The following is a 16692-nucleotide window of genomic DNA, read 5'->3' as shown; positions in this document are numbered from 1 at the left end:
ATCTAAATGGTGGTATTTCCAGAGGCCATATAAAAAATATTCCCCCTGCAAGCTGTGGTTCAGGACTTAATCTGGATACTTTTAACTCTAAGAGTTGTTATCTCCAGCGCTTTACAGAAGGGTTTTGTCCAAACTGTGACGTACAGAATGGCCCCAAGCTAAGAAGGAATTGTCAGTATCTATAAATACTGTTTGTCCTCGAGATTTTTAATCTATTTGATGTTTGTGGCAAAACCAAGACAGTTCCCTGAGTATTTTGTCCAGTGTCAGTCAAACTTGAAGCCATCCTATCCAATTAAAAAGAGAGTGTTTTAAACTTTAATCAGAACACAGGAAATATTTTGTATGTACATAATATGCATTTGTGGAAGGTTATTTCAGTATGCTTTCAGAAAGATAAATAGCAAATGTCATTTTCCTCTTCAGAGAAGGGGTAAACAGAGACTAAGAAAATGTTTGACTGAAATCACACCCTAAATGGTTATCTACATCAGAAAAAGGAATATTGGACTTGAATTTAGACACAGTTACAAATTAACGGAACAGCATTGGTGTTTCCTTTTTCCTTAGGGAGAGGGGAAACGCAGTGGCTCTTATAGAAACACTTCCATCATATATTAAGTTATTATCATCCATCAAATCAGCTGGAGCCAGCAAAGTGTTCTAACATCCTTGTCCTAGTATATAACCGAGTTATTCGATTGGAAAGTCTAAGTGTAGAAGAAGAAAAGGCTGTAGGAGGATGCTCTCAAGAGAACTGATGAAGCATCTTTCGGATTTGGAGCCTTTGGACCAGAACACAAAGTAGGTGTGGCGTAAGGGCTTTTCTTCTCCTGGTTTGTTACTATCTTGGAAGCATTCCACGAGGTCCCGGTTACTGGTCTCATCTTTTCACCAGGTCCCCGTTTTCAAATGCTCAGAGTAATTTTTTGCTGATCCCTAATATTTAGAATATTCCAACAGCTGGGGGAAGAATAAAATATATAATCACACATCCAGATGTTTGTCTTGCACCGAACACCTGGCACATGGTCCAAACATGCCAGGGGTTGACTCGCTTTTTCGTTCTTTATCCTTGTGGGGTCATGTGCTAATAATTCATTTCTCATTTCTGTAGCACTTAGCTGCTTCCTTCCAAATGCTGCTCTTTAATACCTTGTGGTGCATCTCAGTAAGGAAGGGAGATGCTCTTATCCATACTTCACGGAGGCTCGGATAGATGGGGATGTGCTTCAGATCTTGCTGGTGCCATGCTGGGAGTAAAGATCACTGTTTCACTCCCAACCCAGCCATTCATTGTGCCATGGTATCTGTGGTGATGCTCCCAAGAATCCCATGCCGTCCCCTCACAACCCTCTCCCCAGTATCTATCAAAATTGTGACCTACATTTCAGAATTACATTTACAAAGAAAAAGGAACAGCAAATATTTATTCCTGAATTATGTATACCTTAGGGTTAAAGGTCACTCTGTGAGTTCTTACGTAAATTCTTTTGATAACAGAATATATGAAAACATTAAAGCTTTCCCTCCCTTTTCCCTTACAAAATATATTTACGAAGAGGGAAGAGTTAATGGTAAAATACCTGTAGCGTTATGTGGCGTCTAGTGAGATCTTTCAGCCAAAAACCTTCCCAGCTAAATCTGCTGTAACTTTTGTGTAAATCACGCCACTGCTCCCACCATCGAGTCATTGTGTGCTTGAATTATTTTTCCATCTGGCCCTCTTGTGGTTCATAGCAGGTGTTTGTCCCAGTGGTGCCTAAAACTGGTGGTGATGATCTGAATATTTTTCCTTTGTGACAAAGTGCCAGGCCTGTGTGCGCTCATTTGCGCTGTGCTCTAATTAATGGAGACGATTAGCCCCCAGTTTAGGCAACCATGGAAGGACCGCTCTCTTCATCCATTGCTTTAATTATTATTTTTTAAATTTTATTTACTTACTGGCTGCACTGGGTCTTCATTGCTGCAGAGATGGCTTTCACGGCTTTCTTTACTTGAGGAGACGGGGGCTTCTCTTCGTTGCGATACAAGGGCTTCTGACTGCAGTGTTCCTCTCGTTGTGGAACACAGGCTGTAGGGCACCGGGGCTTCAGTAGTTGTGGTCTCCGGGCCCCAGAGCACAGGCTCCGTAGTTGTGGTATGCGGGCTCAGTTGTTCCGAGGCATATGGGATCTTCCCCGGCCAGGGTTTGAACCTGTGTCGCCTGCATTGGCAGGCGGAGTCTTATCCCCTGGCCCACCAGGGAAGTCCCATTGCTTGAATTATGCTTTCCCTATTTTCACTGAGCCCTCATGGTATCCATCAGAATATCTATCCAATAAATGTGTTTCCTGTTATTTTAAAGCTTTCAGAGATGACTCTGGAAACACACAAGTTTTCCACACTAGGTAGAGAAAAGGTGCAACGTTCTTTTGGAATGGAGTTCTTCGATGTGGCTTTAAGGAAATTACTCTGAGGATTGAAAACAATGATCATCTAGGAACTCCCTGACAGTCCAGTGTTTAGGACTCTGCACTTTTAATTCCAAGGGCCTGGGGCTCAATCCCTGGTTGGAGAACTAAGATCCTGCAAGCCACTTAATATGGCCAGGAAAAAAAAAAAAGATAATCTGTAGGCCCACAGTGAAGTCAGTGCAGCAAGGTAAACTGTTAGGCCAGGGGTGTCAGATCTTGGTAACCTATTTCATGGAAACAAAGTGGAGAAAATCGCTGATCTCGAAACCAGGTTTTGATGGTGGTCCCTGCAGGATGTCCTGGGGTTGAACTGCCTTCCTTGGAGGCTAGAACTGTGTTCTTCCCAGGCTCCCTGGCTCCAATACCGGAGTGCCCCCTGAGGCTAAATGAGAGAAATGACCATCCCCAGGAGAAGGAAGATGCTGTCAAGAGTTGATAAGGTGATTTCACTCATTAATATAGCCACGAAAGCACACATAATGGCTAGATTATTTTTCTTATTTTGAGCTCGGTACTTTTTATTTTACACACAGAGCTAGCATGTTACAGATGCATTTAAAAATTTACCATACTCTATTAATTCTATGTCAAGGAAAAATACGTTCAACAGTATGATTTTTTTTCTACCTGTAATTGATTCCTACATATTTCCAAATGTCTTACTCTTTGGCGCTGGAGATATAAAATGTGGCTTATGTGGTCACGGCCTATTCACCAGCACTCAGCTAGAGGCACTTACAGAAATTATGGGCATGGTAAACTAATATTTTCTCTAAACCATGAATAGAACCTAGGTCTCCCACCTTGCAGGCAGATTCTTTACCAGCTGAGCCACCAGGGAAGCCCAAGAATACTGGAGTGGGTAGCCTATCCTTTCTCCAGGAGAACTTCTTGACCCAGGAATAGAACCAGGGTCTCCTGCATTGCAGGTGGATTCTTTACCAGTTGAGCTACCCGGGAAGCCCCTAAGCATTTACAGTACTGGTAAATATGATAATTCTTCTAGTCTTCTGATCTTCACACCTGGAAATAAAATATAGACATACAGTAATGGCATGAAATGTTCAATTTGTTTCCGTGAATCATCATTTTTCATCATTTTCATTCATTATGGCTACTGTCATCGTTACCAGTCACTGACTGAGCATCTTTGTTACCTTCATTGTGTAACATATTTTTGGTGTCCTTCAGGCAAAAAGGTGCTCTCCTAGGTTACCCTGTCCACAGGGTAGAGATCAGAAACATCTGGCATCCTGTTTCCAGCTGGCACAGAAGCAATGGAATATCATCCATCATCAGCCTAATGCATGCTGGTTCCCTTGCATAAAGCTTCTGGACACCTCCAGTCCAGGATTTCGTGAGTTGGCAGGAAACTAGATTCCTGGTGGTTCTGTGACTCAGGGCTGCCCCACCTCACCTGACTGCTGCTACTTAATGCCATTTGTTCAATGAGACAGAATCTCTCAGGGACTCAACCCAAGGGCAAGGCCAGGGCCCTGCCTGCTATGCCTGCTGGGGAACATTTGACAGCCTTTGTGAATCATGGGAGTTTTCTGCTTGCCATTTCTCCATTTCTAAAAAAAAAAGGAACAGATAATACTTTCCCATTTTTCCTCTTACAGAGAATGACAGTTGCCTGCAGTATGTCTTCTTGTCCCATTTTATAAAACATTAAATAGTCCTAAGTTTTTTTGAAGCAAAGTATAAATCCTACTGAAGTTTACTTAAGTAAAGATAAGGCTCAGAGTGGCATTGGGACTGTTGTTAAAGCAGGATATTATATGAGTGCCATGATAATCTCATAGATGACAAATAGACGTCAATATCTGCCAAAGGTCTGAGACTTCACCCTACTTAAAAGCTAGTAAGTTAGCCCGCCATGATCTCATGGATGTTGGCAGAAGACACGAAACTCCTGGGTCAGAAACAAAGGACTTTATTACTCACAGCGATAGTAGTAGCCAAGATAGCAGCATTTGTGCCATTTCTGCAAGTCGCAGTTTCCACAAGGTGATGTGAATAAGCCCACGTGACACCTGCACACACTGAGTGGAACCCTGAGTTGAAGGATCTCAAATCTTTATTGGGCAGTTAGCGCATCTTCCCTTTATCCCAGAGGGAGACGTGATCTTGCTCACAGTGGGCGATAAACCAAGTAGTGGTTGGTTCCAGAGGGAGACTGTCTCTGTCTTACAAGGCTGTTTTCTGTGCATACCTCCTTAGAAGGATGATCCAGAATCAAGGCTATGGTGGCTTTGCTTGTAAGACTCCAGAAATGAGAGACCCATGGAGAATTGTTTCCAAGGTTGGGGTTATAGTGATTTTTAACCAACCTTTATCATCAAATTCTCATTCTAAAAACTGTTTAATGTAAACAAAAAAATCCAAGTTTGAAACAGCTGTTGGCTTGTTTGTTCTTATTTGACAAGAAGAAAGAGTATCAGGAGCTATAAAGCCCAGTGGGGAGCAGATGCTGTGTGCGTCTGGAGATGCTCCAGGGCATCCGGAGAGACAGGAGTGCCTTTCATCCCAGGGGAAAGCCTTTGGTAAGTGTTTACAGCTACAGTCAGAAGGCCTCCCTGGGTGGGGGCTGTGGACCTTCTTCAGTCAGTGTGGTACAGCAAAGAGGAATAACTCTCAGGTTTCTTCTCGCCTCCTTATCTGTGCTCAGGACCTCGCTCTCTCCTCTGCCATCTCCATCTCCCCTCTTTCCCCCCAGCGTCCCTCCTCCCCCATACCCCTGCCTTCCCCCACGCACTCCCCCAAGGCATTTGTACAAAGTGGTATAACACCAGCAGTGAGGCAGGATGATCAAACACTGGTTTTCCAGCCCCTAAGAGGATGCTTTTTCAAGACCTTTCCTGAGTTCCACAAATCTTTAGAGCTTTCCAAAGCTGTGAGATCTTCTAAAGAAGCCACCTCCACCCGATACACTGGGAAGTTCCAGTAGCTTTTTGTTGACTTTCTAGGTTCAGCAACTCTGTCTTTCTTCTAGAACTCTCTAGACTCGAAAGTGTTACTGGGCTTTCATGTCGTGGTCGTCTTCTGTCATTGTGATTTCATCATCTTGTCTCACATTTGTCCTCATTTTGTCTCAATCTTCTTACCAGCTCTTCTTCTACCTGCCCCCTAGGTGTCAGAGTTTTCCAGGATTCCTTCTCCAGCAACTCCCTGTGTTCACGCCACACCTCCTGTACCTTCACAGGCCCATCTGTGATTTTTAGCAACCTGCCGAGTGCTGAAATCCACCGTGTCTGCCTCTCCAGCTGTGGCCTTCCTGAGCTCAGGACTCATGTATCCAACCTCCTTAGACATCACCATCTGAATACGCCTTAGACACTTCAGACTTACTGAGTACCAGTCAGGGGCATTTTGATGGGAGGTGTCCCTCATCTCTCCCCCATAAAACTAACAAATCTGCTCATACCTCCCAGTCCTTGTCTGGTTAAGACCATTTCTCTTGGCCTCCTTATTTAAGTTGGAAGCAGATAGGTAACTTCGACTTCTCCCTTAATGCTTACCCCTACATCCAGTCAATCACCAAATGTCGATGTGCTCTTTTCCCTCAAATCAGCCCTCTCCCTTGTCTCCCCGTTGTCAATGCTTCAGTCCAATCTTAACCATCCCTGATCTGGACCATTTCTATAGCTTCTACTATATCTCACCTCCCCAGGTTCTTCTTATAGCCCAATCCCCTCCCCCCCCCAAAAAAAATCATGTCTATACCATGATTTTAAAACCCGTTAGTGGCTCTCCATCATCTACAACATGAAGTTAAGACCTTGCATGGCACTCAAGACTCTTGGGTATCCAGTCCCCACAATGAGTTTCTTACCACCATAACCACCTTTACATGTTACGCTCCATCAGGACCAAACCACCCTCAAAGTGGAAAGGTGTCTTGTTCTGTCTCTGTTTTTCTCTTGAGCCATTCTTGAATCTCATGTGTCTCTTGTGGTTTAAACAGCTTACTGCACCCAGTGTGATTTAAGAGTCCAAGAACCTGTAGTTGGAGAGAACGTGGCCGGTGACTCTAAGCCCAGGACTTCTTATAGCGTTCCACTGAAGCTCAGTGAAAACTGGCTTATCAGAACTCTGAGGGCGGGTGTGGGATCTCCAAGGTGGTATCTTCCAAAAGGACTTTTAAAAGTAATTTTGAACATATATGGATTTCATCTTAAGAGGTGGTTTAGGCCCGAGCCTGTTTGAAAACTCTGGCTCTAATTTTGAGGACAAAGCTGGATTGTATTTTAAAGGCATACAAATTCATTAGACCGGTGAATCGGTATTTTGCAGGTAATATGTGTCTTTTTGGAATAAGCCTAAGTGGACTGAGTTTGGGCCCATCCTAATGAACCTGTTCCTATAGAGCAATGATTCTCAGCCAGGAGTGGTTTTTGCTCTCAGGGGACATGTGGTAGTATCTGGAGATATTTTTGGTTGTCAGAACTGGGAAGGAGCCAGGAATGCTGCTGAATATCCGACAATGCATAGGACAATAGGCTGCAGCTCCCCACCCCCCCACCCTACCGCAACAACAAAGACATATCTGACCCCAGATATCCAGAGTCCTGAGTCTGAGAAATCCGGCTCCAGAGTGAATCTGAGTGAACAGCTTAGAAAGAATTGGCCCGACACCAACGGCAAAATCTAAAGAATTTTCAAAGCTGTGAGCATTTTCTCTTGGGACCTTTTTCACATTTATATGATTAAACCACAAGTTTAAAGTCCATGGTGTTAGTTATTAGCTCTGAACTGAGGAGGTCCCTGGAATCCACACCATTTGGAGCAGCTATCATAGAACTGGCTGGCCCAGCCCTCAGTTTCATAAGACCTGCCAGAAAGCCAAGTCCTGGCAAAGTCATCGAGACACCATCACAGACTGAAATCAATTGAAGCCACCCAAAGACTTATTAAATTCAGATCTTTCTACCAGCCGTTTATCTCTTCAAAGAGAAATTGCATGACAGGGGATTCCAGTTGGACACTCTGGACTCAGCTGTCAGGGACATTGATGAAAGCAGAGCCGGAACGCTCGTGCCCACTTTTTGTTTTGTTTTTTTTTCAGGAATGGTTATATACTTGTCTTTGTGGCTTAAGTCACCCACCACACAGTGTAACATCACGATTAACAGCCCAGGCTTTTCAATCAGGCCGATCCAAGTCAAATCCCAGCTCCGCTCGTCAGTAAGGTTCTGTTGGAAGTAGGTGACGCATGCTCAAAGGGCCCACGGGCAGGCCGTGAAGGGACCATGTGCAGAGGTGCAGAGTGGGGCCTTCAGAGTACACGGAAGTGCCCGGAGACGAGCAGCAGCGGGGAACTGCCAACACCATTTCTGCCTCCAGGCCTGGAAAAACTTAAGGGAACAGCTCGGGCTGGGTAAGAGCTGTAGCCTTGGGAAGGGAGCCCTGAGGACAGGAATGCTGGCCTGACATCTTCTGCCCAGCTGGCCCCTCATAAAGAGCGGGAACATAAACATGCCAGCCTCGCTTTCCTCCTGCCTTTGCAGGTGCCTCCCAGGGCTGACCCACCTGGAAGTGAGGGAAAGCAAACGCATGAGCTCCTCCCTACAGAGGCTGGCCTCCAGGGCACAAAGCAGGACAGAGAATGGGTCTCGGAGCAGGCCAAGAGTATCCAGCATGCTGTGTGGCCCTGGATGAGTTACTTAACCTCTCTGAACACCATTCCTCGTTTCTCACATGGGGACATTAATCTTCACATCGTTGGTAAGAGAAGTAAATAGGGTGACATGCACCCATGTGTCAGAGGCACTCTGTAGATGGTAGCTTTTGTTTTTAATTCACTTAAGGCCAAGCAGAGTCTGAGGTCAGGTAAGATCAGATGTAAAGTTAGTGCGGACAAAGAACTAGCTAGTCTGAGTTGATGTCTGCCTTAGCTGACTTGAAACAGGGACGAGCTGCCTGAAATCCTCAAGACCTGCTCGCTCCTCTTCTCTTGCCCAGTTTTGTGATCTGTATCAAGGACATCTCGGTCATTAGATAGGGCACCCTTTTCTCTTCTTTCAACAAACGCAGTTACGTTTTTCCTCTTCCCCCGTGGTTCTCAGGTTGATGGTTCTCATCCTGGCTCCCAACCTCTCTGCTATAACATCTGTTTCCTTTGGATAAAGACTCCCTTTTAGTGGTCGTACTCAGTTTATGAGTCCCTCCCCACAGGCTGGCAGCAACTCAGTTCCTTGTTACTTTTTTTGAATATACTGTAGATCTCTTCCACATTCTGTAAATTATCCCGTGTGTGTATGTGTGTGTGTGTGTGACTCACTCGTGTCTGATTTTCCAGGCAAGAATACTGGAGTGGGTTCCCATTCCCTCCTCCAGGGGATCTTCCCCACCCAGGGATCGAACCCAGGTCTCCCACATTGCAGGTGAATTCTTTACTGCCTGAGCCAGCAGGGAAGCCCATGTTATCCCCTACCATATCTCTTTTTAATGTTTAACTATTTGGCTGGGTCGGGTCTTTGTTGCAGCACACAGGATCTTTGCTGTGGTGTGTGGGCTTAGGTGCTCTGCAGCATGTGGGGTCTTAGTTCCCTAACCAGGGATCGAACATGCATTGGAAGGTGGATTCTTAACCACTAGACTGCCAGGGAAATCCCCCATATCTCTTTAGACAGTTTAATTTTTTTTTCTTTCCCCTCCCTTCTACTCCCCCACCTCCAACCTTAAAATTTAAAGTTCTCTGAATCAGGTCAGTGCAGGTTCCGGCCAAATGCATTTTTCTGGCCTTTGCTAAGCGTGTCCTTGCAATGCCAAGATCCCATCAGTCTGCTGTCTCAGGATGTGGTCCAGGAAGACAGATCCCAGCTCTGGACGCCTTCTGTGTTGCCAGGCATTTCTTGCCATGTCCTCATTTCATTTCCAAGCTTGCACCCACCGCGGGGAGAAGGGTTGTCTGGCACCTGGACCTAAGCCTTCTCAGTTTCATCCCACCCTCGCTTTCTAAGAGCAGTGAGAGACCCCTCCCCACAGAGAGGTTGGGATTTAGTAGACCGTTTGTGCTCTGGCCCCTGGCCTGCAACACTCCCGTGCCCCTTGGATATGAACACACCGCCCGCCCCCACCCAGGGGATCCCTTGCCCGTGTGTTCTTCCAATGATGCCCTTTATGCGTTTTCTTCTCCTCTTGAGCCCCATCAGCTGGCATTTACCTTTCTTCTCAGCCTCTTTGTCTGCAGGGTTCTTGTCTGCTTCCTGAATGTTCACCCCATACTGACTAGGAGTCTCCCCATGAAGCTACCAGCCCATCTCAGCTGTCCCCGTGGGAACTGCGGTTTGTCTGTGACGTGGGTATACTTAGGAGTTCTCTTGGGTCAAGTGGAACATGGCCCGTCTCTTCCTAAGCACCCATCACCCCCCACAGTGTGAAGTCCCAGGTCCCTAACTCACCCTCGAGGCTTGCTGCCCCAGCCCCCGACCCCAGACGTCTTTCATTCCTCCTGCTTGCCCCATGCCCCTGGTCTCTGCGCATGCTTCTCCCTCTGCCCAGAACTCTGCCCAGTTTTCCCTCTAATTCCTTTTCCCCCTTGAAGACTGTGCTTAGTACCGTTTAAGCACAGGGTCTTAGGACCCTTCCCAGGCTTTGCCAGAAACCCTTGCCAGACCCTCCCAGGGCACCATGCCTTTGCTCTTAGAACATCCATCACATTTATAAATATTTGTCTATTGTGGCTGGTGGGAACTGAGGGGCTGGGGTTTTCCCTGTGTCCTCTGACGGTGGGGTTTGCCCACCTTTGCTCTACAGAAGTCACGGGTGTTGTGTGGGATCTCTTAGCAGCTCTGTAACTTCCGTGACAATAAGCACGAGGTCTGTAGTGCTGGATCTGGGTTGTGTGTCCTTGTGCTTCTCACCGCTGACACCATTGCTGGGTGTCCATGAAATGTTGTGAGCAATTTTCATCCCTCGGTATTGGCAAATGCCTTAGCTCCCTGAGGACTTCCACTGCAGGCCTTCGTGGTTCCTCCTGTTTCCCCAGGGACTCAGCCAGTGTGGATGGTACTTTCCCCCAGGGTGCTGGGAGAGCAGCGGGCGTGACTTGGGGCGGTGACTCCAAAGGAACAGCTGTGTGTTTGTGCAGGGGACTGTTGGTGATAGCTGCTGCTGCTAAGTCACTTCAGTCGTGTCCGACTCTATGCAGTCCCATAGACGGCAGCCCACCAGGCTCTCCCATCCCTGGGATTCTCCAGGCAAGAACACTGGAGTGGGTTGCCATTCTCTTCTCCAGGGGATCTTCCTGACCTAGGGATTGAACCCAGGTCTCCTGCACTGCGGGCAGATGAGCCACCAGGGAAGCCCTATCAAGGATCTGCTGCTGCTGCTGCTAAGTCACTTCAGTGGTGTCCGACTCTGTGCTACTCCATAGACGGCAGCCCACCAGGCTCCCCCATCCCTGGGATTCTCCAGGCAAGAACACTGGAGTGGGTTGCCATTTCCTTCTCCAGTGCATGAAAGTGAAAAGTGAAAGTGAAGTCGATCAGTCGTGCCCGACTCCTAGTGACCCCATGGACTTCAGCCTACCAGGCTCCTCCGTCCATGGGATTTGCCAGGCAAGAGTACTGGAGCGGGGTGCCATTGCCTTCTCCGTTGGTGATAAAGGTGCAGACAAAGAGAAAGTGAAGGGGAGCAGAAATGTTCTGGAGTTCAGTGTCTAGCTTTGGGGTGTTTCCTAAGTGTCAATGAGAACTTTCTGAGCAGATACTGGTCCAAAGACCACACTGGGGGCCCTTGGACGTGAAAGGAAGGCAGAGTCTTGGCCCCCAGGTTAGTCGTGCCTTGATTAATGCAGCTTGAGGAGGGCTCAGCTGTGCTTCTTGTCCAGGGACTTCTTACTCATTTCTCAGGTCCCTCACTTGGCTGCCTGGCCCCATGCCACCGTGACCCCACTGATGCGATTTTATGGCCTGTTGCCAGCCCGGTGGTGAGCCCTCTGAAAGCAGGAGTGTGTGTTGTGTCCTGGACACACCTGTCACCTGGTGTATTCTGTGCAGAAGGTGTCAGGAGTGAGCAGCCCAGGTGTATGCCCCCTGTCCCCTCCCTTCTCTGTCTTTGGTGGTTTGGCTTGATGGACTGTGTGTGTGAATGTTCTTTAATTGGTTCGTCAATAGAATAGCATCACACACTGCAAATTTGCAGTGAGGCCCGCGTTCTGGTCAGGACGTAGTTTTGGAGACGACAGTCTCCCCAGCAGTGATGAAAGAGAGACAGCACCCCAGGAGTCAGATCACACGTTTAAATGTCTGCTCCAGGAAGTAAGACCTGAACAGAGCGGGATGAAATTACACTGTTTATTCCGCAGAGTGTGTGGCTTTCTAGAGCTTGCACGTCTCTTGCCTCACTTGTCCCTAAAGTCCCTGGCTGATCAGGAGCCAGAGTCCCTGCTTAAAATGGAAGGACACGTGAGAGTGGAGTATGTGTAGGCTGGAGCCAGACAGCCGTCAAATGATGGATCCTTCCTGCTTTGTCTGCCAGTTTGCTGGGGATGGGGAGTAGACCCAGGCTGATGGCAACCAACTGCAGCCGTCTCCCCGTCAGCGATAAAGCCCCACAGAGGCACCCTCGCCAATTTTCGCCATATGCTCACCAATTAAAACTTAAATGCACGCCACATGCTAGGCTGTTGGAAACACATTTTCATTTTGATGTGGCTATTCTGAAGTAAATGTGTGTAAGAACATATGCTCTCTGTCAACCCAACGATGACACTGCTGTTGCTAAAACTGTGCTTTTGCTGTGCTGGTAAAATGAGGGGAGTTGTGTATCTCTTTGCTAAATACTCTATTATCAGATGAAAAGGCAGTTACCTTACAGAGTCCTTCAACACCGAAGGGAATTTTTCTCCAAGGTCTGTTCACTCTCTCCCTGTACCCAGCTCAGTTTTTGCTTTTAAGGAAAAACACTTGATATACCCATTCTCGGGCACACGGACCCACAGTCGTGTGCCCTTCAGGTTCTTCCTGCTGCTGCTAGCCCGTGCGTCTCAGTCTGGAAACTGATCTCACATGATCAGACGGGGCTTCCAAAACCAGCCCTCTTGGGGATACCCCAGAGGGACACCCAACAGACTGCAGAGGGTCTACGCCACCTCACCCTCATCTCCTCCATTCTCCCAGGAAGCCGGTGCCTATGCTAGACTGGAGTTTCCAGCAGAAGTCTTGCCATGTGTCATCAAGCCTGGGGAGGGGGTGGTGGGCAGAAGTCCCTTCATGCTATACATCCAGTTCCCACATAAAAGGCCCTGGGGCAGTTTTGGGAAGAAGATCACTTCCCTGGGGTGGCTGGAAGTTACCCAGCACATAAGGAGAGGCTGGCATCTCATCTCTCTACTGCCTCGCTCTCCAGTTCCCAGACTCATTCTCCAGGGAAGACAGCCTGAGAGCAGATGAGGGGTGGGGGTTTTGGACCCAGTGAAGCCTGGCAGAATGGCTTCTTGCTGGGATGCTGAAGGGCACCTGGGCCCCCTGCCCAGTGAGGCCTGAGCTTTTCTCTTGCATAGTAATGCCACTGCCTGGTTTGCTGGGGGAGCTGCGCTGGGTGCCCTGTTCCAGCCATCCCTGCTCACCTGAGCTGGCAGATTGTCCCGACAAAGAGAGAGCCCCCACCCCCCGTCATCTGCCTGTTCTTAGGTGTCTGGGCAGGCCCCTCACACTTCTCCCATGCACAGACCCTGCCTGAATCTCTGCACTGCTTGGAGCAGTGTGTGTGTAGACTTAGAACACGTGCTGTGGGTGGTACTGCCAGGATTCCAGCCATGTGGCTCTGCCCAGCCCTCAGGAGCGACTGCTCCTCACCTGGCCTTCATGGAAGGCTATATATCTATATCTATGTCTATATCTATATATATCCCCAATCATTTTGCCATCCATCCACAGCTCACAGCTGAGAGGGTTACTCAGTAAAAATATGCAAATGGCAGATTGTGTCATTTCCCGGCTTCTAGGGGATGACATCCATAGAACCTGAGCCACACATCTCCAGCCTTGACGGGTTTAGAGTTATTTGCCTGTGGGTGATTCTCATAGATAGCTTCCAAGTGTATGGACTAACGTCACATTGAAAGTGAAAATGTAAAAGTGGTAGTTGCTCAGTCGTGTCCGACTCTGTGAGCCCATGGACTGTAGCCCGCCAGGCTCCTGTGTCCATGGAATTCTCCAGGTGAGAATACTATAGGGGGTAGCCATTCCCTTATCCAGGGGGTCTTCCTGAACCAGGAATCAAACCTGCATTTCCTGCACTGCAGTCAGATTCTTTCCTTTTTGAGCCACCAGGGAAGCAAACGTCACATTATGAGCAGACATGATTCAAGCAAAGGGTGACAGACCTCACTGGTTCAGTCACTGATAGAAGCTCTGTCTGGGACTCCCCTGGCGGTCCAGTGGTTAAGATTGGATGCTCCCACTGCACGGGCATGGGTTCTGTCCCTAATCAGGGAACGAAGACATGCCACACAGCTCAGCCAAAGCAAAGTAGAATTACCCAATGAATATTTATTTATGTCAACTGGATATATTTTATATCAACTGATAACTTAAAATCAGACTGCTCTTCGCTAATCAGCTTGATTCACCATGAACGTACTTCCTCTCTCCCTGAAGAAGCAGAAGGACCATGTATCAGTCTGCTGTTGCTGTCTAACAAGTTACCACAAACATAGCTGTTCAACACAGCACCTGGTTATTATCTCATGGTTCCCACGAGTCAGAAACCCAGCCTGGCTAACTGGATTCTTGGCCAGGAGTATCTCAAGGCCATAGTTAAGGCTGTGGCTGGTGGGGCTCTTATTGGGAGGCCCGGGAAGGGTCCACTTCCAGGGTCTTTCAGGTTGTTGGCAGAATTCAGTTCCTCGTGCCTCCAGGACTGAGGTCCCTGTTCCTTGTTGGCTGTTGGCCAGGAATCATTCTCAGCTTCTAGAGGCCAGCACATTCCTTGTCGATGGGCGCTTCCATCTTAAAAGCCAGCATGGGTGGGACAAATACTTCGTGTGCTTGTGATCTCTCTGACATCCTTTTCTGGTGCTAATAAGAAAACACTCTGTTTCTAAAAGGCTCACCAGGTTGGATCAGGCCCACCTGAGAGATCTCTGTATTGTAAGGTTGAGCAACTTAAGACACGAATGCCAGCCGCCATCCCCTTTCCTGTAGTGTTTGATTGAATAACCAGGGCTATTTTCAAATGCCAGCCGCCATCCCCTTTCCTGTAGTGTTTGATTGAATAACTCAGGGCCATTTTCAAATTCTGCCTGCCTCACGTCTGTTCTCCCTTTCGCTCCCTTTCGCTTGACGTTGCCTCGAAATTCCCGTCCTCACTGTAATCTCCTCTGTTGTCTCCCCCAGCCAGCGCCGGGGAGCCTGGGCCTGAACCGGAGGCAGACGTGGAGGCAGAGGTGGGGCAGGTGGCCGATGAGGCCGGCCAGGAGCTAGCCCCTGCCAGCGCAGGAGCAGAGAGCGAGGTGGAGCGGGCCCTGGACCCCGAGCACGAGGAGCGAGCCTCCCTGAGCGAGAAGGAGCGGCAGAATGAGGCAGTGAATGAGCGTGACAACTGCTCGGCCTCCAGCGTCTCGTCCTCCAGCAGCACGTTGGAGAGGGAGGACAGGGAGGACAAGCTCTCCCGGGACAAGGGCACAGGTGAGGAAGCCCCGCCTAGGGCACCTGGCTCACTGGCCTCCGAGTTGACCTGCTGGCCCAGCTCGCTCCCCAGACGGTGCCCCGTGTCTGGAGGAGGGTGCGTGTCCACACTCAGCCAGCCAGCAGCTTCCTGCCCCCAAGATGGGCTCCGTCCCTCTGCCATGCAGCTGCACCATCACTTTACAGCTGGGAAAGGGCCATCAGGGACTTCTGAGGAATGAGGCCCAGCAGAGAAATTCCTCAGCTTCCTTCTAACTGTTAAATTGTGAACAGTAAGTGTGCCTGTTTTCTGGTTTAAATTTAGAGACACATCGTGTTGTTATCTGCTCCCTTGAAAGAGTTAATTTTGCAGTGAAGTATGTTGAGCCATTGTGCCTAAACATTCCAGACCAGAGCAACTTTGGTAAAATGAATTGTATAAGTACTTTTAAAAAGGGCCAGTTCATAGCGTGCTGAGGTCAGTTTGATGGGTTCTGCTGGAATGTACGTAATTTAGGTAATTTTCTACAATATACTCAGGCCACTGTTTTCTTCCATATTAAGTACGTGCTTTTTCTTATAGAATCATACCTTTTTGGTATTATGCCTGATGGTCATTCAGTTTCACCTGTTTGATGGTGACTTTATGTTTAGGGACCAAATGGAATATTAGTTCTCATTAGGGACTTGGGGAAAGTGACACAGAGGGTTCTAGAAATTGTAAGTGATTCAAATAATCATTTGAATGATTTTTAAAATTTTTAATTGGAGGAGAATTGCTTTACAATGTTGTGATGGTTTCTGCCATACGACAATGTGAATCAGCCATAGGTATACATATGTCCCCTCCCATCCCCATCATTTGAATTATGATTTGTGTGTGATACCATGAAGTTGGTGTTCTGACTCATGACTTGTGTGTGGTGTCGGGAAGCTACCTCTCTTGACAGATACTCCTTACCTGTGGAGACATGTCTTATGGGGCAGCCTTCATTAAGTTACACAGTGACACAGATTCAAGGCTCCACAAGGGACTGCCAATCAGTGGCACGACCCATGCATGATGTGTTAGTTCACAGATTAAGAATACAGTCTCCCTGCAGCCTGGACAAGTGAACAAAGATTGAATGAATGAATGAAGCCATAATTCATTCAGGAGACCTGTCAACCAGTGGCTTAGTCTAATATTTCAGTTTTCACAATTATATAATTATATTTAATTAAATATATATAGTCTCAATGAAAAGGAAAAGGCTTTGAAGACTTTGTTTATGTCTTAGGAATCATTGCATTGAAAATCTTGTGTCCGGTTGAATATGTGGGTACTAAAAGGATTACATATATTGATACTAAATTTCTTTCAAAGTCAGATTATAGTTATACTCTCAGATTTTACTTGCTGTTATTCATATTTAACGTAATTTTGGTCACAGTACAGAGTGTCGGGTAAGTCGTGTTGATCAGTTTGACCTTAAATCATGTTTTATTGCATTATGAGTAGCTTTAAGGATTATTCATCTTAACTAGGTTTAGCAAGCCTAAAACATATCAACAAGTTGGATTAGTAAAAATAAGCCAGGGCAAAGAACTTTCTTGGATCAGATTGCCCAATATCCTTC

General features: G+C 47.4%; 1 protein-coding gene across 12 annotated transcripts in view; it reads left to right on the top strand.

Annotated features, from left to right (window-relative positions):
* Positions 1 to 16692, top strand: part of FHOD3 (formin homology 2 domain containing 3) — a 522587-nt gene that overhangs the window by 427523 nt on the left and 78372 nt on the right. For all 12 annotated transcript variants that reach the window (XM_019986698.2, XM_019986697.2, XM_070778524.1 and 9 more), the window contains one exon: positions 14804 to 15094. In XM_019986698.2, coding sequence (XP_019842257.2) covers positions 14804 to 15094 — 291 coding nt within the window. The remainder of the gene's footprint in view (positions 1 to 14803; positions 15095 to 16692) is intronic.

This window comes from Bos indicus, chromosome 24 (assembly GCF_029378745.1).
Source record: "Bos indicus isolate NIAB-ARS_2022 breed Sahiwal x Tharparkar chromosome 24, NIAB-ARS_B.indTharparkar_mat_pri_1.0, whole genome shotgun sequence".
Lineage (NCBI taxonomy): Eukaryota > Metazoa > Chordata > Mammalia > Artiodactyla > Bovidae > Bos > Bos indicus.
The sequence above is the reverse complement of the archived record's forward strand: the minus strand, read 5'-3'. Positions and strand labels throughout refer to the sequence as shown.